The sequence below is a fragment of the Chlamydotis macqueenii genome, chromosome 1, assembly GCF_036417535.1.
Source record: "Chlamydotis macqueenii isolate bChlMac1 chromosome 1, bChlMac1.mat, whole genome shotgun sequence".
NCBI classification, from domain to species: Eukaryota; Metazoa; Chordata; class Aves; order Otidiformes; family Otididae; genus Chlamydotis; species Chlamydotis macqueenii.
Genome location: NC_141556.1, coordinates 3,112,852 through 3,136,157, shown reverse-complemented (window position 1 = coordinate 3,136,157; position 23,306 = coordinate 3,112,852). Strand labels below are relative to the sequence as shown.

The 23,306-nt window shown below is 45.0% G+C and overlaps 1 protein-coding gene across 1 annotated transcript in view; it reads right to left on the bottom strand.

Annotated features, from left to right (window-relative positions):
- PLXNA4 (plexin A4) overlaps nucleotides 1–23,306 on the bottom strand; it is a 414,876-nt gene that overhangs the window by 371,260 nt on the left and 20,310 nt on the right. The window contains exon 2 of the mRNA XM_086744556.1: nucleotides 22,436–22,618. Within this exon, the coding sequence (XP_086600682.1) occupies nucleotides 22,436–22,618 (183 nt within the window). The remainder of the gene's footprint in view (nucleotides 1–22,435; nucleotides 22,619–23,306) is intronic.

Below are 23,306 nucleotides of genomic sequence, written 5' to 3'. Positions count from 1 at the left end.
AGCCAGCCACGAGCAGAAGGGTTTGAAGCAGAGCCGCTGCAGGGAGCTGTCTCCAGTTGGTACTCTATAGACACAGGAAGGGATCGTGCAATCAAACTGCAGTCCTCCTCCCTCCATTATCCCTGCACATCCATGCACACGCACACTAGGGCTGCAAAGAAAAAACGTGCTCTCAACAGCCTCTCTTGAAAAAAAAAAAAAAAATTATCTATTTTTCCATACTAATCTGGCCACTGCCTTCTGGTTATTGCCAGCAGTGCTGATGCACATGCTCTAGATGAGCAGATATTCACGCGACAGGGAGGAGCGTGGTCACCCTTCGCCACTCTTACTGCTCCAGGACACAGCAGAGCCATGTGTTCAGACTGGAAAGGAAAGAGTCACAGAGACCCAGACCTTGGGGCTTTGCTAATTTCCTACTTTTTATCCTGTCAACAACCCTAGGAGATGTCCTCTCACGTCAGCACTGTACGGAGAAGATATAACAAATGTGATAATGCCTGATGTTGCTGATAAGAGACGGAAAATAAGTAGGTAGGACTCTTGCTCCCCCCCAGGGAGAATAAGTGAGATAAAATTGCCAACTCAGAGCAGCCTGCTACCTTCACCATGAGAACCTTCTTCACCCTCTGATGCAGCAAAGGGGAATCGGGAAGGGACAGGTGATGGTAACCCAACACTGGCTCCAGCTGCCCGGCTGCAGGCAGGCGATGGGCAGGCTGTTATAAATAACATCACCAGTGGCTCTCGTGTAAAGCCGATGGAACAAACACATGCATCGTTCTGGAAGCAGGGGATGGATGCACGGACAAAGGCATGGTTCAGGGCAGATCAAGTCCAGGATAAGTACAAATCTTGTGAAATTGGTTCTAGCTCTTCACCAGCCTGTTGAGAATTACAATCCTCGAATTTATTTTCTGCAGGGAACATGCCATGATCTTAACCTGGCTCTACAAATTATTTAACTACTTTGCATCTCCATCCAGGAGAACAGACATGGTGTTTCCTGGCTTAGGTGAAGAGCTAGCTGAGCGATCCAGTGAGGAAAGCACCCTCGAAATGGAAAGCACATGCACACTCACAGCCACCTGTCCACAATAGTGGTTGGCAAACACCAACCAACCTAAAAAATCAGAGAAGGAAGGGTGTGAATTTTGCCACTTCAAACTTTTCACCTGCCTTCTGCCTGCTGAACCAGGTCTGCCAGGACTACCCCTAACATACCAGCAAGGTTTAGCACATCTACTGTTTAAAATAAGTTCCCTTACATAATTTAAAAATACTCCATACTCATGCCATCAATAACTTTCTACCACACCACAATAGTTCTGTATTTATAGCTGTGATTTCTTCATGCCACACATCCACATATTGCCCCCAGCAGCAGATCCAAGAATGTCCATCCCCCCAAAAAAGGGGGATTTTGCTATTTTAACAAGCTGCGGTGAAACCCATCTCTGCCCAGGAGTGAGTTTCAGTCACACAACCACAGATCCACATCAGCACGGGCAACGCAAGATTTCTCCCCCCGCTCCTCGCTAGAGATGACAGGGCAAAGTCTCCCGGGGGTTAACACAAAGCTACAACCACTTCCATTTGAGTCGTAATTGAAAATCAATAAGATCGGTAGTTTGAATGCTCATGTGCTTAAGGCAGAGGTCTAGGAGTCAGAAGCAGGAGTGATTTCTTCTCCTGGCCCTGATCCGAAACAGAGATTTTTTTTTTTTGAGTTCTTTGGGCTTATGACCCAGCACCAATAAAATAGAGATGATCCACTGTTGGGTTGTAATTGAGCTTAAAAAGTGCTGAGGCAGATGGGTGCATGGGATGCACTCATGGAGAGCAATTGTTAAATATATTGAAGTGAGGCAGCGAGGGATGCCAAGTCTTCCTTTTTTAATTTTTTTTTCTTTTTTTCTAAAAGGAGCATCAAGAAAAACTGCATCAGCAATCCTTGCTCCACTTGACTACTACCGGGAAACAGCAGTGCCAGGATACCCAAACTGAGATCAGCATCCAAGTGCAAGGTGCTATGCAAGACATACGGTCCAAGCAGCCAACAGAGACACTGTCATTCCTGTGGGTATGAGGCTAGCTCTCAAGGAGATGCTGCTGACAACAGCAAGAGGCTGTACACACTCTCCTCTCCAACATTTATCCCAGCCTCTCTAGCTCCACTGACCAACATGGGTCTTTGTCACCCAATAACAAGAAAATTTTCCTCGCTTCTTCCATGCTTTTCCTGCTCGCTTCTTGTTGCTGCATGACCTGGAAGGTCCAGAGAGGGAGAAGCAGCATGGATGGCTGTCAGAAGCATACTCCACAGTGCTCAAAGCATCAGGGAGGAATCCTACCTTTGCTGTCAAAATAACGGACCTTGCTACATTACCTGACCTCTGCCCTGTGCCGCCTGGGTCCCCAGGAACAGCATTTTCTCATGACGTATATTGTGGACAGGCTCTGAAAAGGAGAGATTCATTTCACTAAGAGGGTGAAAGACCAGAGTAATGGTGAGGGAGGACGAAGGTGGAATTACCAATTTGTCCTAAATCAGGATTTGTGACAAGAGGAAAGGAGAAAGGTGCCACCAGTTGAACCTCCTACCTCCCTTTTCTGCTGGGAATATGACCACGCACTGCTCCACAATCACTCCTCAACAAGATGGGGGTTTTAACCAAATCAGTGCCCCACTATGAGCAGGATTACACTGGATTAGTAGGATTTATTGCAGCACGACATGTTGTCCCTCTGCCACGGGAACTGCTGTAACTGGTAAAAGCACTTGAATAACACCAGCCAACAGCAGCAAAAACATCTTATTTCTTTATTACAGCCCACCTTATTTCTTTATTACAGCCCACCTTATTTCTTTATTACAGCCCAAACAGTACAGCTCCTATAGCAGTCAAGGTTCTTGCCACCCCACCTGAGCTGGCTGACATCTGGCCTTCAGCTCTGAAGCAGCTGCCCAGTGACTACCAGATCCTAACTTCTGCAAATCTGGAGCGGTAGCAAAAACCTTGTGCTCCCAGGCAGAGGCAGCCCCAGCGGAAACCTTCATTTTGCCCAGCCTTATTCACGGCACAGCTTGGAGGTGTCATTAAGAATCCAATCAATGTGACGTCATGGGTGTAATTGAATAATATGTATGCTCAGTAGACCCTTTCCACTTGGTATCCCCATTGGCTAATGTTGAATTATGATGGATCATATACAGGGATATATGAAACACGCATGAATAACCCAAGCATGCATTTTTAATGATGCAATCCTGATAACTTCCCCCTCCTAACAAAATCAAAATGAATTAAACAGTAGTAGCTGTCAATGGCATTAAAAAAAAAAAAAAAAAAAAAAAAAAAGAAAAAACTGTCATTTAAACGGCAGCACGAAATGTTCACCCAAATTGCAGTGTGACTAGGACCGTTTGTTGTAATGATACCAATTAACATATCTATCCGTTTAAAGTTTCCAGTGCAAAAAGAAAGAGCAGCTTGGGTGATATTAATGGTAGGGAAGAAAGGTGATGATAATGGATCACAGGGAATGAATAGGACTGAAATGAATGGGGTAATTCAGATTAATTTTCTGACAATGGCTGGACAATCCCCCAGAAGAGCATGGCCCTAGATACAGGATAGAGCTTGCAGGCTTGCGACAGTTGTTAAAATAAAATAGAGGCAAAAACTGCCAATCCAACAGTCATAAATGATCCAAATCAGGCAGAGACCACTGGACTCCAAGGGTTTTCAAGGGTCTTCCTTGAGACACTACGATGGCCACGTTAACCTGGACATCTCGGATGAATGGTCTAGCTTCAGTGGCTTTTCTTTGGCGCAGATGAGATCCAAAGACTTCTTGAGGTCACTTCCATACCTATATTCTCTGATTTAACGGATCATGAGCAAAGAAGAAGGAATTATTTGCAGGGGTGGCCTTGCATTTTGTATTTGCACTCTCCTTCACTACTGAGCTCTTACAGACACAATAGAGGAGTTATCTCGGACAAGCAAGCAACATGGGCCCAGATCTGTGTGTCCTCATCTATCAGAGCCATCCAGATACTTTTCTTTTGCCTTCTACCCTGTCAATATATCAATATCAATTACCTAACGCACCCTCATAAGAACTCCATCCAGGGTTATAGCTTCAACTACCTGGGCTAACATCATTCTGATTTCTAAATCCCTAGAAAAATGGGCAGCAGCTCTGTTAAAAAGAAGAATAAAGAAAAAAGAAAAAAAAAAAAAAAACACTCTCCAATTTTAAAAAGTAAGTCCTTGGGGACTTCTAAAGAATTCAAGTCATAAAGAAGAAATATTTGATCTTACTCTCCGGATCGTGAGTTTCTGCTACATTCAGTGAAAAATCAAACATTTTTGTCTTGTTGCAGATTTAGTATAAAGCACAATGTCACAGACCTTGTTCCTAATTGCAGACAGGCTGGACACAGTGGCAAAGGATAGAGATGCCAGTATATGTCTCATAACAAGCTCATTAGCTCTAACACCAGACCCCGTGTTCCTCAAAAACTATCCCAGGGCCCCTCTCAGGATTTATGCCCAGCATGCTTAAGCAGCAAGCCTCTTGGAAGACCTGTAGAGATGAAGTCAATGTGCTTCACAACAGATGAGCAAAGGGCCATTCCTTGCAATTAATAGCAAGTAAGTTAAATAAATTAATGAGAGATTGTTTGTCTTCTCTGAGCGGGTGGCTAGGATGCCTTACTTGCCTTTCTGAAAAAACTTGGCACATCAAGAGCTATCAGCAGATTTTTAAGATGGTGGGGTCTGTGTACAACCGTACCAGGCGTAAAACACAACACAACACACAGTGTGGAAACAGGATCAGAGGAAAGCATTTCTTTCCCAAGCACAGGAGGATAAATCATTAAGGAAATAATCTTGCTGTCATCCTAGAGTCACTGAGGTTCACCCCTGTCCTGTGCCACAACTCCTGTAGCTTGTACAAGTTCAGGCTTTCCGTTCTGGTGTCCTGCATGGGGTCACATACCCCTGCAGCGTGTCTGCACTGGCAGGGCACTTCATGACTCTCCCCTTAAGCATTTGAGCTATTTTTATAGAAAATAGATTGGTAGCTATACCCAGGGAGTGGTATGAGTGATGTTTTGAATTTCGCTGTCTATATACACAAGGATATCCTGGCTAGGAGGTGATCTGAACCACTTTCTCAAAATTAAATATCTGCGTCTTTTCCAGGTAAATCCACTTAGGCATCCAAGTACATAGCCTGAATAGTTCTGCTCTCTCTGCAACTCAGGGACAGTACCACTTTTGTACCTGTCAGCAGAGCTGGGAGCATAAATCCATCATTGATTTGATCTGCTGGGCAGCCAAATCCTACAGCTGGAGAACCTCCGAGAAGCACATTAAATAACATCCACATCACCCAGCAGAGTCAGTCTTGGTTGGAGCGCCAAGACTTCACTCCCTTTAAAAAGCAGCTGAGATTTTTTTAAGGAACTGGTATTCATCAGGAGAGGACAGCTGGGAGAAGACACCTGAAAAGCGTTTGATTTCTAAGGATGCACACATACTAAAATGCCAGCATTTCTGACGCAGTAAAAGCTTGGTGTCCAAAGCCACATCTCAGTTTCAGGACTGTGGCTTTTCACAGCAGACAGTAGGTTGCTGAGAGAGCGGAAGCGCTCTCCCTTGAAGGGCTCATTGGAGAGCAGAGCTGTGAACTGTTCTTCACAGACAAATCATCCCCACCACGTGCATGCCTGCATCCCTCAGAACAGCGTTACACACTTACACTGGAACATTTCAAGCTAAGTGGGGTTTTTTTTTCCCCCTTTCCCTTTTTGCTTTGCACCAACTTCTCTGGCATATGTAAATGTTAAAGCAAGGCACAATTTAGAGGTGGGTTTGTTTATCTTAAAGAGAGTCAATTCATCTTTCTTGAAGAAAATTTTTTTTAAAAGAGAGAGAAAAAAAGATACTTCAGCTTTGTTAAATTTCAAAACTAAAAGCACTTCATAAAAGCTGCTCAAAGATGGCATATCACTGGGAGATATTTAAAATACAGGCAGTGGGTTTTTAACTGTTCCCAAGAAACACTCCTGTTGAACAGAATGAGGGCCATGAGGTTAAAACAAAGCCATCATAACCTTTATTGCTTCATTTTTGTGAAGCCATTAACCACAGGAGGACCACAGATGTGCCACAGCTCCAGCAGCTGGAGTGAAATTCAATACCCACATCAGAACCTAATTTATGATCAACCTGTTGGGAGGGGGCTGGGAGGCCAAGGCATGGCATTCCTGCGTACAGCGCGGTGGGGAAATCAGAGATGCACGAGGGCATAAGAAAAATTACGTGTTGAAAGAGCTCAGCCAAAGCCCTCGCACAAACACACAGGCCTGTGTCACGTGGAAGCAGCCACAACTCGCATCAAGCCGTGAAGTCTTGCAAGCGGAAATTTTGAGTCTGGAAGCAGCTGAACCCCAACAACATCCAGCTTTGAACTAACGGTTCAGCTGGCTGTGAAACCTCAAGATGAAACCAAAGTGCCATTGTGCTCGGTTGCAGGACGTGCTCATTGCAAGTGACAGCCCATTCCCTGAAGAACTCGCAGGCTATGTAGAGAGGAGCGTAGGAGGCACATAGAGAGGAAAGCGTTTTGCCTGAGGTCATGCTACAGTCAGCAACAGAGCCAGGAATAGATCAAGGGTTCCTGCTCGGCCATTATGTCATTCCAAGTTTTTTCTGACTATTCTGTGTCCTCGCGTTCTCCACATCACCCTCAATCTGAGCTGGCTTCTCCCATCAACCACCTGCTCCACTTCATTCAGATCCTTCTAAGGAATTTGCTCCTTTCCACATTTTCCCATTTCGGTGTCTGCCTGCTCCAGTTACTTGTGCATTTCTGATTGCAAGTTGCTGGGTACAAGGACCTCCTGCAAACTGGGATCATACACCTAAGTACTTTTCAAATAATCCTGATTGCATCTTTGCATGCCTAAATACTTCCCCTCTTCTTTAATCCATCCCATCCTACTAACTTCAGTTTCCAAATCACATGAAAGTACGTCAGACATTCCAAAATATGTCGTCAAAATGCGCTCCATCACCCAGACCATCGTGCAGTGGTGGTGCGATGCCCTGCCCATGTGCAGCAACAGAATTCATCGGGATAACATCAGATCCAGCCCTGCAACTGTCAGATGTGTGATCCCAACGAGAGACCAGGCTGCTTATCCACTCGTAACTCTCTGAATTTGCTGGCAGTCCCTCGGTCACTGCAGAAGCTATAAATTCTGCAGGCTCCCTTTCCCTTTTAAATGAGTCTGAAGTTTTTTTTTTTTCCTAAGCTTTCAGCAGTTTAGGGAACATTTGTACTAACATCAGAAAGAATCAATCCCTTGGGGGTGCACACGTGCTGGGTCTGTTGGCAGCCCCTCTTGACTCCAAAACCACGTGAATTGATGTTGCAGCCCAGTGTCCCCACTCTCAAGCCATCTTCCATACGTTCTTGCGACCTTTAGGTGTATGGGCTGCTGCGTGGCCAGGTGAGATCGTCTGAGCTTCATAGAAGAGGCTGGATAAGCCACCTCCATTAGAATTAAGAAAATAAAGGATCATACCCAGGACCAAAATAAATGACCCCATCTGAGCATACTAATCAAAATCCAGCAGGAAAATCATGCATAAAATAATCTCACACTAAGCTTTTCTATTACGATAATGTTGAAGCACCTCACAACCACTAATTGTTCACAAGACCCCTGACAAAGCAGGGAAGCACCATTACTGTCACTTACAGACATGGAATAGAGATACAAGGGGTGCTTACATCTGAGAAAGTTGCCCTCAGGTCCCTTTATTGCTAATGGAGAGAAAGAGACATTTTCAGGACACAATTCATCTGACCTAAAATGGGTAATTTCAGTCTTCTGCAGAAGGAGATGTCTCCTAAAAGGTCTGATTTCTCTCCCTGGACTGGAGACACTCTCCAGCAGGAAACTGAAATAAGATTTCTTGTGTTTTAGTCTGATGCTCAGATCAAGTTGTAGATGGACATCCAAGATGAAAAAGACCTAAGGGCTATTCAGCAGTATCAAAATTGCGAAGGCTTGAAGGAAGCTACTTATCAGCAAGGAACAAGGGGGTCAGGGGAGGGAAAACAGAAATATCCTAATGTGCAAGTTAAAAGGACAGTCAGGCAAGGTAACTATGGGAAGAAAGGGTGCAGATGATAAGACAGCAGAGGAAATGGGGTCGGACGCTGACCACAAGATGCAGCAGATGTGAGGAAGATCCAGGAGCAACATACACTGACTATCCCAGTGAACATATATATGGAAAACCTTGCTAAGACCCCATTCTCAGTCCAGACTGCGTGCGCAAGGAGGAACTCAGTCCTTTCCCAAACACCTTCTTCCCACTCTCCTCTCCTTTGTCATAACAGCAGGAGAAAGAGGGGGAGTCATCAGATGAGTCCGAGACCATCCAAAGAGCACACAGGGAATGTAACTAAGAGCAGGTTCCACCACAGCACCCTGAACTGGAAGCCTGAAATTGAACTTTCTGGGAATTTGACTCGAATCCCAAACTTTGCAGCTCTATCCCCCTCCAAAAAAAATACAGAAGTAGGTTTGGAAACCAGGTGACAAGACTGATCCATGCATCATGGAGGAGGGAACTGCAAGGAGACCACCGGCATGAGTTTCTGTCAGGAGAGTGAAAACAAACAAATAATAGCTGGGCTCTCCGCAAGCAATTAAAGAGCAGTTAATTAAATCACCTGCCACAGACAGAATTGAAAAAAAAAAAAAACCATAGAAAATAAGTCATGTCAGAGTCTGCCAGAGCATCCCTGGCACGGACAAGGGGCCTGATGGCTGGTGTGTATATTTAGTGCCAGTGATATCATCTTTCCTAGCGGGACTTGCCTTCTGCAGTGAGAAGGGCAGCACTTCCATGGCAATGTCAGTGTGAGCTTTAAGAGGAAAGCGCCTGAGATTTCCTTAACAGGGAAGAAAGCAGCACAGCGGTAGCCTGGGCTATATCACAGAGCAGGAGACAGGCAGGGGCTCCAAAGCATGATCCAGACGAAAATGCAGTGGGGGTGGGGGGGAGTGGAAATCTCCATGCCAGTATCTTAAGTACTGGCAGATGATAGTATAATGAGTTTGTGGCTGTCCAGGTCCCGTTGACGGTTGCCCCATTGTAACCTGGGACTACCCAGAACTTTGCAAGAAGGGTAGAGCTCAGATCTCGCCTAGCACGTTCCTCTGGTTCAAGCCAAAGACAAATTATTTCTAGCACAGTACAGCATATAACACCTTGGTGAACTGTCTTGCATCTGCACATACATGCATCATGCCAACAATTTTTCAAAGGCAGAGCATTGGGATACTAATTGCAACAAGTCCTTTAATCTCTTGCCCTCCCATCACTGCTTTGCAGCACCACCAGTACCCTAAAAAAATAAAAAAAATAAAAGTGTCAAATTCCCCTAAAAATAAGAGATTGGCTTAAAATTCATGAATTAACAATTAATGTTCAGCTTTAGCTTGCTATTACAGTTGCCAAAAGTTAGTGTCAGGATGCATTTGGAACTTTCAGCACATTTCCCTCCATCCCCCCAGCCCAAGCAGCCCCCTCCCCTCGAAATACGAACATCTCAGTCATGTGGCCCAAAGCCAAAGCCGTATTACATCTTAAATGAACAGATGTAACACACCAGGGTAGCCCCACACTACTCACCATCCTAAAATCTTTTATTTTCCCACTGTATTATGGTAATTTATTTCACTACTGGGGCTCCCAGGTGAATTCAACTCTCCAGCTTCCAAGCAGACAAAAACGCTAAGCCAGCAGAAGTAGTTTAACAAAGAGCTTAAACGCAGCAGTCTCATAAGATCTTGCACCTCTCCATATATTGCATGCCAAGATAGACGTGCAAGGAAAACAGAGATACACAAATTTGGAAACGTTTTCTTGTTCTCCATGAATAGTAAATTAGCTAAAAATTCAGAATTTAGGTGGGATTTTGGGAATTAATTTACATTGTCATGAGGGGGAGACGGGTCTTGAAAGCATTAAAAGATTCTGACTTTTCTATCTCACAGCAGAAACACCTGTAAGAAGAGTGCTAATTAAACAACAATAACAACAACAACAAAAAAAAACGGAGAAAAGGGGAGTTGGGAAGGTCAAATAACTATAAGTGATTGTTTCACAGACCATAAAACTTTCAAAGCTTTGGAGGATTGTTTGTTGAAAAAAAAGAAGCAATTATTTTTGATTTGGCACAGGTTCGGGCATTTTTAGTGTATTCTCTATGTAAAATTTTCTCTATTCTCTAAGAAAACAAACAAAAAAATAAATGAGTTGTTCTCATGATAAGTGACAGTCAAATACTCAAACCTAACAGGATGCCAAGGTCCTATCACTTACCAACACAGAAGTGCTGTCTAAAGGGCAGGAGAAATGCATTAGCATGCACGACATCTCCTCATCGCTCAGGTTAGCTCTATTATCAATAAGTTCCCTTAGACCCCAAGGAGATAAATCGATTGCGTAAGAAATCCAAGAGAAACCTACAGAAACTTGTAGGCAGTGGGGAAAAGATCAAAGTGCCTGTAGTGTGTGAAACCACATCCACCCCAGCAGATATCACAAGTTATAAACTCCCCCGATAACCCAGCCTTAATCAGTCGTATGACAAATGAGGCAAACATGGGGAGATCTGCAGAGTGTCGGTCGCTGTGTTTAATTAGATTTCATCAGAACGGTTCTGAAAAATTAATACGGCGAGGTCTCTGCCAGCCTCAGTGATAACCTTTTCCCTGACATTGCTGGAATTTATTGCTAACCTCAGTTTAAAAAAAAAAGTTACAAGAAGTCAGAAGGAAAGATGACTCCAGACCACAGCCATGAGCATCCCATAGGGTGGGATACCAGCACGGCTGGCAGTAGAAGCAGTGGTTTTCATTTCCAGGATGCCACAGATACAACAGCGTTTTGGGGTCCTTTGCCAATGTACCACATCAGCTAGTAAAAGAAACATCAGCAAAGCTTCCAAACCCACCGCAATCCCTTAGGAGCTCATGTTTTGTTATCCAAAGTGACCCAGCCCTGTGAATCATCAGCAGAACATGTTCAGCATGACAGAGTGTAACCAGAGCTGAAACCCACAGATGACTAGGTCCCAACTTTCCTCTTGAGACTTTGCTTCTCTTGGCATCTCGAGGGTCCCAACCCTTTCTCCCATTAGAGCCTGAGAGTGCTCAACTTGTTTCCAACACACACTTCCAGGCTTACTGCACCAAGGGGGATCCCAGCTTGGAGGCACGGACTCATACTTGATGCAATGCTGCTGGTAGATAAGAACAACTCTTACCAGGATTGATCTTCTATGGGATGTGACCCATGGAAGGGATATCTGCGTTAATACAGTTCTGTTGTCTCTAGTAAAGTACAGATGTCAACCCAGCTAGAACATCTATTTCCTTTTGGGGTCTTGCATTGAAATACCACTCCAACTCAACTCCTTTTAAATTTCGGAGATAATGATCATCCTTGGGGTCATAGCTGGTAGAACACTGGCCAGTATGAAGAAAGCCAAGCAATGACAGAGTCAAGTTCATGAAAAAAGCAATATTGACATTAATCTAGATTTGACACTACCACGCGTTAGCTGCTGCTATCACAGCTAGCAAGACACTTTTGGGTCATCATGGGCACAGCACCGCAGGGGTCTTCACTGCAGCTACATCTTTGATTAACCGTCCTGGTCTAGCTTTCAGTCCGTATTTCTACCCCTCACCCAGCAATGATAGCTTTTCTAATTTCAGAAAGGGCCAAGGACCTGCAGCTCTTCCGTCTGGTTTCATTTAGGAGAGGTGAAAGGCTACTGACAGGGTTTCGGAGAAAAAAAAGACAAGTGTCAGACCAAGCAGGAACAGATCCCTGAATCCTGCATAGCAACACATGTCTTCACTCCCGCAGGCACCATATGGGTTGGGGTCTACAAAAACCAGCACAACTCTCTCATGCCTCCCCCCAAGCTTCACATACATGAGTCTGACAACCAGCAATCTATCAAAGCTTGATTGCTCTCAAGCCAGGCTGCCGCTGAGACTAAATATGAGAGCGATGATGAGGTATAGCAAGCCAAAGTTGTTAAATCAAAATGAAAGAAGCACGAGGGGAAGAGATCAAGTTGGAGAGGAACAGGGGGGATTTTATTTCTGCTTTCCTTCGCTTGACTTCACAAACATCAGCAGCAGCATCCGCAAGCGGTGGATATGCAGATGGCATTAAAGCCCCCTAACAGGGGCTGGCAACCACTGCGCTGATGCCAAGGGGCTGCCACATACCGGGGAGTCTGGGTGTGTGCAGGGGAGAAGTGGAGAGACTCTTCAAATTAGCTCCAGTCAAAAGTTGCTTATCCTAATGAAGGAAGGAACATTTCTTTTTTTGCCTTTTAATTAAGAGCTGGCTCATAAATCAAACCTCTTGTTCCTAAGCTTGAGACATCAGTTGAGGGAACAGCTCTTTTTGAATAACCAAGATGCCCTTATGCAAGCTGTGGTCCCTCCTCCAACTCCAGCAACGCGGCTGATTACACTACATTTTGCTGTTACGAATCCACCCTACCTTTCCCACCCTAGGAATCGGGCCTCTGACCACCCCCAGAAATGCCCAGTTATGGGTCACAAACTGAGCAAAGCTCTCCCCAGTTTAAGCATCAGCAGTGGGGAGGAGAATTACAGTTAAACTGAGCTTTTCCCTCAGTTTCCTCAGGGGTATCCACAACTTATTTTAAATTAAAGGGTTCCTAGAGGTGAGCTGGGAAAACTATTTAAGGCAAATTGTTTTCACAGAGCAGTAGCCAGAGAACAAAGCCTGAAGGCCTGAGTTTAAACTTTTAGGTAATATTTTTTTTTTGCATGCACACGCACATATATAGATATGTGCATTTTAAAACACATTCTGCTCTATCTCTGCACAGCAGTCATTTCCAGGACCTAGGAGATGAGCTAAAGGTGTCAGTCCAGACTGCAGCAAATATGTGTGGCAAATAGTCCAGCTGAGACTCTCAGCAAAGCCTTGGACAACATAATGAGTAAACAGTGGGAACAAGCATCTTCTATGCAACATGTATCCCATAAGCACAACAGGATCCTGTGAAGGGCTTTGGAGAAAGCAGGGATCTGAACCTGGACTTCGTTATCATGGTTAGCATTTTCATCCGTGCTCGGTTCCCATCCTCTACACCCTTTCTGCTTCCTTCCCAAAGACAGGAGCTGTCGAATTGTGATGTCTACATCAATGCCTATCTGCGTTGATACGCATTGAAATGAACCAGAGATCAGTCATCTGGCCAAAGGGAGGAGGAGGAGGTGAGACAGACTGCTGAGGTGATTTTGGGCACAGATACGGCTGCAGGATGGTGAGGGGGATAGAGTGGAGGATGGTGAAAGGAAGAGATGGATGCACAGTGCCTTATCAGGGACATGCTGTTCTTTCAACTGCTTCCCTGATAACATATGGAGCTTAATCAAATATGCAAATGATGTCCTATCTAGAGACAAGGGAAATAGAGAAATAAACCCAGAGACCATACATGAAAACAAGCCGATAAAACAAGGGAGTGGCTAGAAGGTTTCCTCTTTTTGATAAAATTATTTCAAAAGATTAAATTAAAGCAAAACTAATTAGGAGAACCGCACTTAAGCCGACTTCCCGTAAGAAGGGTCAGCAGGCAAGAGGCATTCAAATCAAAGGCAGATGCAAGAGGCACTTCAAGGGCTCCCTGAAAAGTCATTATCCCAGTCAAAAGGGAAGGGGATAGAGAGGAGGAAGGAATGACAAGAGCCATTTTGGCTGGGCATCCATCCGGGCATTAGATGGAGTGTCCGGGGAGTTAAATAGCCTCTCTTTGTCACCCTGGAGAGCAGAAGTAGCAGGTGAAGGCTAAAGATGATCACCTAATGTCCCATCCAGAGCACTTCTTGGAAAACAGAAGGACAAGGACAAAGAGAAATGAACAGACCAAGGTGAACGAGGATGTATCTCCTTTTCCCTGTGTCCCACCCCTGCATGGTTTCCATCAACAGCACAGCCACGTCAGGTGTTGCAGCCCAAACACTCCACACATCTTGCACAGAGCTAGTGACACCATGCAGAAAATCACCTGCCATGACAAGGCAAGTGACAACCAGCATCACTGCAAACGGTCCCCTGGGAGGCTGCAGGGCCCACAGATTTCAGCAAGGATGAGTCTCTGAGCAACCTGATCTGGTTGGAGATGTCCCTGCTCCTTGCAGGGGTGTTGGACCTTTGAAGGTCCCTTCCAACTCTAACCATTCTATGATTCTAAGGTAACCTGCAGCAGGACATTCTTTTCTGTCCCTTTCTGGCTGCTTTTGTCACTGATGTGCCCCTGCCTGCATGGCGTGCATCCTCAGCCCACTGTGGGGAAATCCATCTCAGCTGCTTTGGGACTGGAAACCTGCCCAATTCAAGCTGCAGCTTCTTAGAGGAAGAGTTGGAAGAGATGATGGTACAACCTGCTGCCTTCCCTGCTGCAACAGGTCCATTGGAGCCCACTATTTCTCCCGGAGTCAGAAATAAAGATGCATGGCGCAGCACCACCGATGCAGAACGCATGATAGCAGCCAACAAGTGCCTCTGGACTTTGAAGTACAGATTGCATCTGGAGGGATTAGACAGTCATTTGCAAATCTCATTGCATGGTCACAAGATCCCACCTCTGACAAGACTCTGAGGCACTGTTAAACCAGAACCTCCAAAGAAAGAGCAGCACTCGAGGCGTGTACGCAAGGCGCCCAGCAAAAGCGCAGCTGAGCCAAACCCTGCACACCAGCACGGAGATGGCTGAGTAGTCAGAAAGAAGAGAGGGGTACTTGAAGGAGAAACATGGAAAAGTAATTGCTCTCTGCCAAAAAGCAGGCTCTAACTCTTGCTGGGAACAGCAAACTTCCTAGCAGAAAAAAAAAAAAAAAGGGGGGGGGTTTCCTACTGAAGTTAGGTACTGCAAGTAGAAATGAGCTAACTCCAGTGTGTTCACTGACAAGTTGTATCGGGAAGTCCCAAAGCTTCCAGGGGTGTGGGGTGTGAGAGGCAGAGCACCCACCTGCAGTGATGGAGCAATTAGCGGGTATTTAAAACAAGTGTCAGTTGCACCAGTTCAGCAGCAGAGTCTGGATATAGGCCCTCTGATGTGGTTTAGGGCCTGGGGTTTTGCAGCAGAGGATGGATCAAAGGGTAACCTGGCTGGAAGGGACCTCAAGAGGCCTCTAGTCCAATCTCCTGTTCAAAGCAAGGTCAGATGCGAGATCAGACCAGGTTGGTTTGTCCAGTCAGGCCTTAAAAGCCTCCAAGGAAATTGCACAGCTTCCATTGGCAACCTGCTCCAATGTCTTCCTGTCCTCATGGGAAAAAGCTTTTCCCTATATCCAGATGGAAAGGCTCCATTGTCAACTTATGCCTGCTGTCTTGCATCCTCCCACCCCTTACCAATGTGAAGAGCCTGTCTCCATTATCTCAATAACCACCTTGTAGGTATGTCAATGCTGCTGTTAGGTGACTCCAAGTTTTCTCTTCCCCAGACTGAATAAGCTCATTTCTCTTATCTTCTCCTCTCAGAGCAGGTTCTCTAGCTTCTGGCCAATCTCTACATCCTCTCCTCAACTTACTCTTGGTTGATCAACCTCTTTTTTGTATCGAGAGGCCTAAAACTGGGCACAGTACCTAGATATGGTCTAACAATTGAGTTCAGGATGACCACTTTCCCTTCAATCTACTAGCAGTGCCCCTGTTTGTACAGCTGAGGATGTTGTCGACCTCTTTTGCTGCACAGGCACACTGATGGCTCATGTGCAACTTGCTGTCTCCCAGGATCCCCAGGTCCTTTTCAGGAGAGCTGCTTCCCAGCCAGGTATTCCTCAGCCTGAATGATTGCAAGGGGCAGCTCTTTTCCAGGACTTCACACTTCTTCTTAAATGAGTTCCCGTCAAGCCCACTGCTCCACCCTGTCTAGGTCCCTCTGGATGGCAGCCCTGCTGTTCATCCCGATGCTCCCAACTGACTGCTGCTCTGGGATGAACAGATGCACAAGGGAACCTGCTTCCCACCTAATTTGGCCTTTAGCTGGTGAAAGGTGAAGTGTAACCCACCCACAAGGTTTCAAAGAGACAGCACAACAGCCTACAACTGGGATGCACAAGTCCTACATCTTTGATTTCACCCATGGAGATAGTATCAGATCACCCAACACTTTTAGGTCATATTGGACTCTAGTATCACCAGTCAACGACTTTTACAAGACCCAGTACAAATGGGTGTTACTGCCCAATGTCCACATAGATTCCCATCATCACCCCTTTCAGGGATGCCTGTTGGTACACCCAACACGAGCAGCAAGTGCCAAGTACACCACAGCGACCAAAATCACAGCTTTCCGAACACTACCGCCAGAAAACTGAACTACCCTTCAGGCATTTAAACTGGCAACAACTTCTTAAAAAGTGACTGTGTATCAATGTAGGACACAGACAACTGCAGCCTTCACAGACGTCAAATACAGATGGGAAGCGGTACCGCTCCATCACAAGTGAGTGAAGCATTCGGACTCCCGCTGATTTAGGAAGCTGTGAGGAGAGGCCAGGGTGAACAAACCTCTCTTGCAGAAACCAGCTTCCCAGCAGGAGCCAGAGCCTCTACAGGATGTTTTCAGAGCAGTCAAGTCCACTTGCCAAACAGTTGAGGAAAAAAATAAAATTAAAACCCCCCCTGACTCTTTCAAAGCAGCAGAGGGAGGGAGAAGGAAGCAGAGTTTCCCTGCTGACATTCACACAGAGCTGTCAGCAGCAGAATATCCTCCAGGGAACATCAAAACTGAGCAGGGTTTCTCATCTTGTGCATATTCAAAAACCCGCCAGTATCAGAGAAAAAGAAGATACTCCTCTCCATGTGGGTACATCATGATATCACCAACCCACCCAGAGCTCTATCACCTGTGGGTCTCTGCCCATCTCTTGCACCCTTTTACCTCGCTTAATCTGTTTGGGATGAACAACTCCATTTCATTCCTCTGTTGCCCACTTACGGCACTTGTGAGCAATCCAGCTGTGTAGAAGGACCCACACTGCCAGTCCCATCAGGATTCAGCTGCTCTTTCCTTCTCAATGGGATGAACGCTGCTGTGGGAAGGGACCTCGCCCCACATGTGAGAGGGCAATGACTAGCAAGAGGATCCATCATAGCAATCAGCAATGATAAAAATCTGCATGTTGGGATGTCCTTCAGGGTTATCTTACTGAAGAAGTGCTGACAATACTGTAGACCATGGTGCATCTTCTCCAAGCCACAGGCTGACTCCTTCAATACCCATCAGCAGTTCCCACTCCCTCTTTGAGGCAGGAGAGCTGTAAACAGCACCACAGCATCCAACCAGGAGAGCTGTCAGCCAGATGATGGGATGGGATAGCCATAGCTACATGGCCAGAAACTGGCAGGCGCTCAGATTTGCGTGTACTTTCCAATCCAACTATCTATCTGGGAAAACCAACCTTCCCCAACACAACTGTGAGACAGGCCAAAATGAGAATTGCAAATCTGAGCTCTCAGATCTAAAAAGCTCCCTATGGTTTTTTGTCTCTGGATCCAAAGAAAGCAGAGCCTCGAGGGTTCAGGGTAATCCAGAGGGTGGTTCATGAAAGTGGCTGATACTGAGAATTTTCTACTAAATAGAGGTAATACCTGGTGGGAAGTGCTGGACAAATTTCAGAGCCGTCTGATCTGAATGAAAACCTTCACCTTGAATGGCAGTCCAAATCTAAAAAGCCCTTCAAAGACCACAAATTGATGAGATTTTATGAAAAATGAAATACAGGCTGCAGAGTGAAAGAATTGGGTTTTAAGCCAAATTTCTTTCTCTGTAAGGAATTTAGCATAGAAAAGGCTTTGAGTGAAATATTTTGATGAAATAAAAAAAAATACGTCTTATGGGGAAGTTTCAAATAAGTCTAAATTACTACTACTTCATTTTCAAATAATCATTTCAAAATGGACAAAGAGCTTTGTTTTGTTAGAAGTGCAATTCCAAGGGCTGCTCCCCAGTCGGCATTTGTAAACTTAAATCACCCTTTACTCCTGCATCTACACACAGAATAATTCCAGATAAGTTGTATTTCTTTGACTGGAAACTATCTGCACAAAAGCAATGACCCATAATTTAAATGCCTAGGGAAGGAATACAATACTCAACTCTGCCACACTCCCTTAGCAATGACAGGTATTAGTGGCACACAATTTGGCCAGACACACTGGAAAAAAAAAAATCCTAAACAAGCATACAAAACCATGCAAAGCTTCTCCGTGGGTACATCTCTAGTTTTCTCCTGCCACCAGAGCAAAGATGTGAAGCGCGCAATGAGAGAGTGTGCAAAGGGAAAAAAAAAAGCCAGCTGATTTCGGCACCTGGCTGCTTTACAGCCAAGTGGTTTGTAGGAAGCACGTACCCAGGAATAACTCCTGTTCCCCGTGGTTTGCTGCACTGTTTGTGGAGAGACAAAACAGACCTTCATTAAACTCAAGTGAGGCTTTCCTATCTCCTGAAAAAAAAAAAAAATCCCCACTAAAAATTCACAGGGCTGCCGATTGGCTTTCAGCCACAGGTTTTGTTCCCATCGTACGTAGGTACTCGCCCTGCCAACAAAGCCCACCAGGCACCCTGGAGTATACTAAAGCTGTGGCAGTGCTTACCAACACGGTATGGAAGTACCACGTCGGGGTGGGGAACACTACAGGCTGGCCAGCACAGGAGGTAATTACAGATACTGGGATCTGACCAAAGCGCTGCAAGATGAAATATTTCTCAGTAAAATGTACCGCAGGATCTTTAATGCCCACAAGTGGTCAGGAGCTGGTTTTCCATCCCATCTGTCTAATTTAGCTGTTTGATATGATCACACAGCTTACAACCTTCAGTGCATTAATTTCTCCAGTGCTGCTTTGAGCAAGCAAAGTATTTCCTACCCTTTGCAGGAGAGAAAATGAGGTATGGAGGCACATCAGAAGTTTCAGGCAGAGCAAAGAACTGAGCCTTGCTGAGTCCCAACCCACTCATCCCTGGGCCACTCTTCTCCATCCCCAAGATAAAACAAGCACCCATCAGACCTTTAATCCAAGGGCACTGGTTTCTACACATGAGATACGGAGAGGTGGAATTTTTCTTTTCCGCAGCTCTGCATTTTTATCCTATTTATATCTTCATTCTGCAGGGCCAGGCTGTGCTGTGGACAAGCCAGCAGAATTGGAGGGCGTATTTCTACAGCACATTATTCTGAGCCTTCCTGTTGGTCTGCACATGTAGCTATGTGAATGAGCGAGGGTTGGAAAATGCATTTTGCCTGGGGCAGTGAAATAGCTGGGGCCAACCTTGTCATTCTGTTTCACTCACTCTTTTCCTACCCTATCTCTATCATGGTTTTTCCTTTCTTTCTCTCTTTGTTGTCTTGGTTACACGGGCAGATTCCTGATATGCTGCTAGTTTTCATTTTAATGATCTGTTCCTGTAAAGCACAATATTTTACTTCAGTTGTGTGTGCCACTGGATAAATTCCTTTGACATACGTGGCATTTGTATATCAACTAACAGATATCGCTTTCTGACTGTGGGTATTTTGCAGAGCATTCACGGATCGCATACATCAGAATCTGATATACAGTCTGCCACTTTCATATAAAAATACACACAAGAGAGAAAGAGACAGAAACTGCAGGGAAAATAAGGAAAGTTTCTCCAAAACCATCTTGTAATTCCTTGCAGCAAGTCTTACAATAACTGAGTAGATCTTGCCATCTTGAAGATAATCTCATAACTCCTCTCCTCATGCTATCCAAAACGCTTCGTTGTACCTTGCCCAAGTAGCTGCACAGCACCAGGAGAAACAGCAGTATGTAGCATCCATGGTAGGACCCAGCAAGCAGGGGGGAAAAAAAAAAAAAAAGAAACACCACCAAAACAGTGACAGCTCCTGGGCTTTGTCCACTGGTACATGGGGTTTCATCTAATCCTACAAAGCTTATTCCAATTTACCCATAGGCATCTTTTTAAAACATAAATCAAGCTTCATGCTAAGATAGTGGATTACGCTTGTAGTTGCAATACCGATGCAGTATTTCCCTTGCTTCCTATTCAAAAGCACCTGATTGACCAGCCAAGATGGAAAACAAAGCTTCAAAGGCCCATGAAGTCTTAGTGGGGGCTGACGAGTGTCAAGTGAAAATCCTGAGTGTCACACTGGGCTTGTGTGGCACTCAGAGGGGAAAACGGGCTGGGGTCGTGATCCAAAATCCCCTCAGGAGCTCTGGAGAAGGGCAGTGTGTGAAGGAGAGTCGATGACTGCAGAAGTCATAGGAAGGATGGGGCTGAACCTGCAGGAAGTTAAGGCTTCCAGAAGCCTGGATCAACTGGTCCAAAACCACCACACGTGTTCAGGGGAGCCCCGTTTTGCTTGCATTCTGCCTCTCTGGTGGAAGCTTATTCAACCGAGAAAGATCTCAGCCTGAGACCCCAGCTCTGCTCTGACACATGAACCCAACACACTAACTACCACAAGCGGTATATTCAGTACATTAGGAAAAAGGGAATAAAATGCAGCTTTCTCAAGTTACATCAGCCGGTTCATCTCCTCTCTTCTCATTCTTTACCCTATAAGGCTGTCCCTGATCCCTAACACACTCTGTAAAGCACTAAAAGCCTTCTCACTCCTATTTTCCCTGGTTAAAAGGAGTCAGATCTTGGATTCTGCAACGTGACTTGCAAAGGCAAAGACAGAGCTGTGTCTGAGTTTGCTTCTCCCGAAGCCAAAAGAAAAAAAACCAAAAGCTTGCGAGTGCAGGGAAGCAGCAGTCATTCTTAACTGTTCAGGTCTTTTGGATATTTACCATTCAAATCTCAGCTACCCCATTTTTCTCCCCCAAGAGATTGACTGGAGAACTAAACAGTTTATTATGATATCACAGATGACAGGGAAGCAAAACCTAATTAGTCAGAGGAGGAGATTATTTTTATTACAACTGTTTAAAAAACCATTTGGCTCCTTTTCCATACAACTGAATAGACTGTTAGGAAAAAAAAAAAAAAAAAAATCTCTTTTCAAAAGCATCAGCAGCCTTTCCTCTGTTGAACAAAGCCGAAGACATTTGCCAGTGGGCAGGATCCTGCTTCCCTTGCAGACCTCCACCAACATGGGGGCAATGCCATCTGAATTTACAACCCTGATTTTCTTTTTAAGTGAAGAAACAGGTAGAGGAACAAAACCAGAGAATTCAGACCTTCCTTAAGCATCCATGAGCAAATGACTCCCTTCTTTCCCCTGCCTGCTGTGTCCATCCTAGCCAAGCCATAGTGGGCCACTTTTTCATAGCACCTTCCTTCCTGCAATCTTGAAGTTTTTATTTGTAAGAGGAATAAACACTCAAGCCAAGCCCCAAGGCTCTGCCCAACATGCTTTCTCAGCTTCTCACCCGTTTCTATTACTATGAGAAAGCCACAATGTCCTCGCACATACAGTGTTTTGCAACACTCCTGGGCTGAGTGTTCAGACAAACAGGGCCAGACTGGAACAGAGCAGTTGACATGGATGCAGTACCCATCACTAGCATGAGAAGGTCACTGTTAAAATCTCTTGTTGCCTTGAGGAAACTACAGGTAGACGATTCCCAGTTTTCACCCCTGAAGCCTCTCTACTATTGCCTTACACGGCAAAGTACAGAGCTGCAGGCATGCAACAGGCATATTTTTAGTGAGAATGCACAGTGAGGAACATAAATACACTCTTTATTGTATTTGGGTTTATGTGGCGTCAACCATAAACATAACACTCATTATCTTTCAAGGCACAGCTTTCTTCTGATGAAAACGCCCTTCCTTCAGTACAGGCACCCAGCCTGACCTAAACAGAGCAACTGCTAATCCCATGCTGGGCTCGTGGTGAAATCACAATCCAGTCACATTGCTTTGAAGAAAGATCTCCAGAGCATGAATCCTCCTTCTTAACAAACTTCAGCCACAGTCATTTTTCCTCCAGCACACATAGATACCCTGTGATCAACTACTTAATTAGAGACAGTCTGAACACAAAAATATTCTGTTGGGTGTAAACTGCATCAAGTCTGTCTGTGGTTTGACTTCAGAAATATTCGTTTGCTGATGAAAAACAATTTGGAAGAAGGATTTTATCCTTTCTCACATCAGCTCTATCCCTCAAGGGTGAAAAAATATTTTAGCCAACCTGAAACAAAATTTACTATCCTCAAAATAGGCGATGCATCTTAGGATAAGTACTGCACTCACACTCAACACAACACTGCAAATCTCCATGAAAACATGAAAATCTGAGTTAAAGGACTGTGTTAGGTCTTACCTTCTTGAGCTTCCCACTCTTGGTGCCCACAAAAGCCAGGGAGTGGTTCTTGTAGACGTAGGCAATCACAGATGTCATTCTGTCTCCATCCTCAGTGAAAATGGGGAGTCCTCGCACCATGGATGATACTCCCAAGGGGGCATTCATATCCAGGCCACAGAAATTGTCATCAATTGTTAACAGCTATATACAAAAAGAAAGAAAGTATTAAAAAAAAAAAAAAAACAAACAAAAAAAAACCAACAAAGCCACCCATTCTTTAGGCGTTTGGGAAGTATCCATCCAAGCAGGGACACCACTGCATAACGTGCCTATAATTTATGCAGGCTGACAGATCAATGACAAAGGAAGAACTAGAGAAATACAGAGGTGGAAAAAATTTGTCCAAAGTTGTATGATGAGTTACAGACAGAAGAACTGGAAACTTCCTTCTCTTGAATGACAGCCCAGCAGGATACATTACGTTAAGCCTTTTTCCTACTGCTTTACCAGTCAGTTTTACTAGTCAAGACCTAGCAATCAAAGGAAAAGTCTGCTGAAAATGTCTTAAACATACCTAGTTCTGTCAAGAAAAAAAAGTATTCATAGCATTCCCATGGGATCCAGAATGAGAACCACTGAGCTAAATCTGCACTGGCAAGTAAAATAGAGCCTGGCCTGCACTCTGGCCCTGGGACCCAATAGTAAGGTTCACATCTAAGAAACCTGAATAATCACTCCGCTCCCACCACCAAATTCTGTAGCAGCACCCAAACTACATCTTTGAAATTACAGTCTCCTGAGGTATGTTCAGCCATTGTCTGGGAGAGAGCTGGTCAGCCCAGGCCAAATCTGCAGTAAGGACCAAGGATTAAACGCTATAGATGGCGAT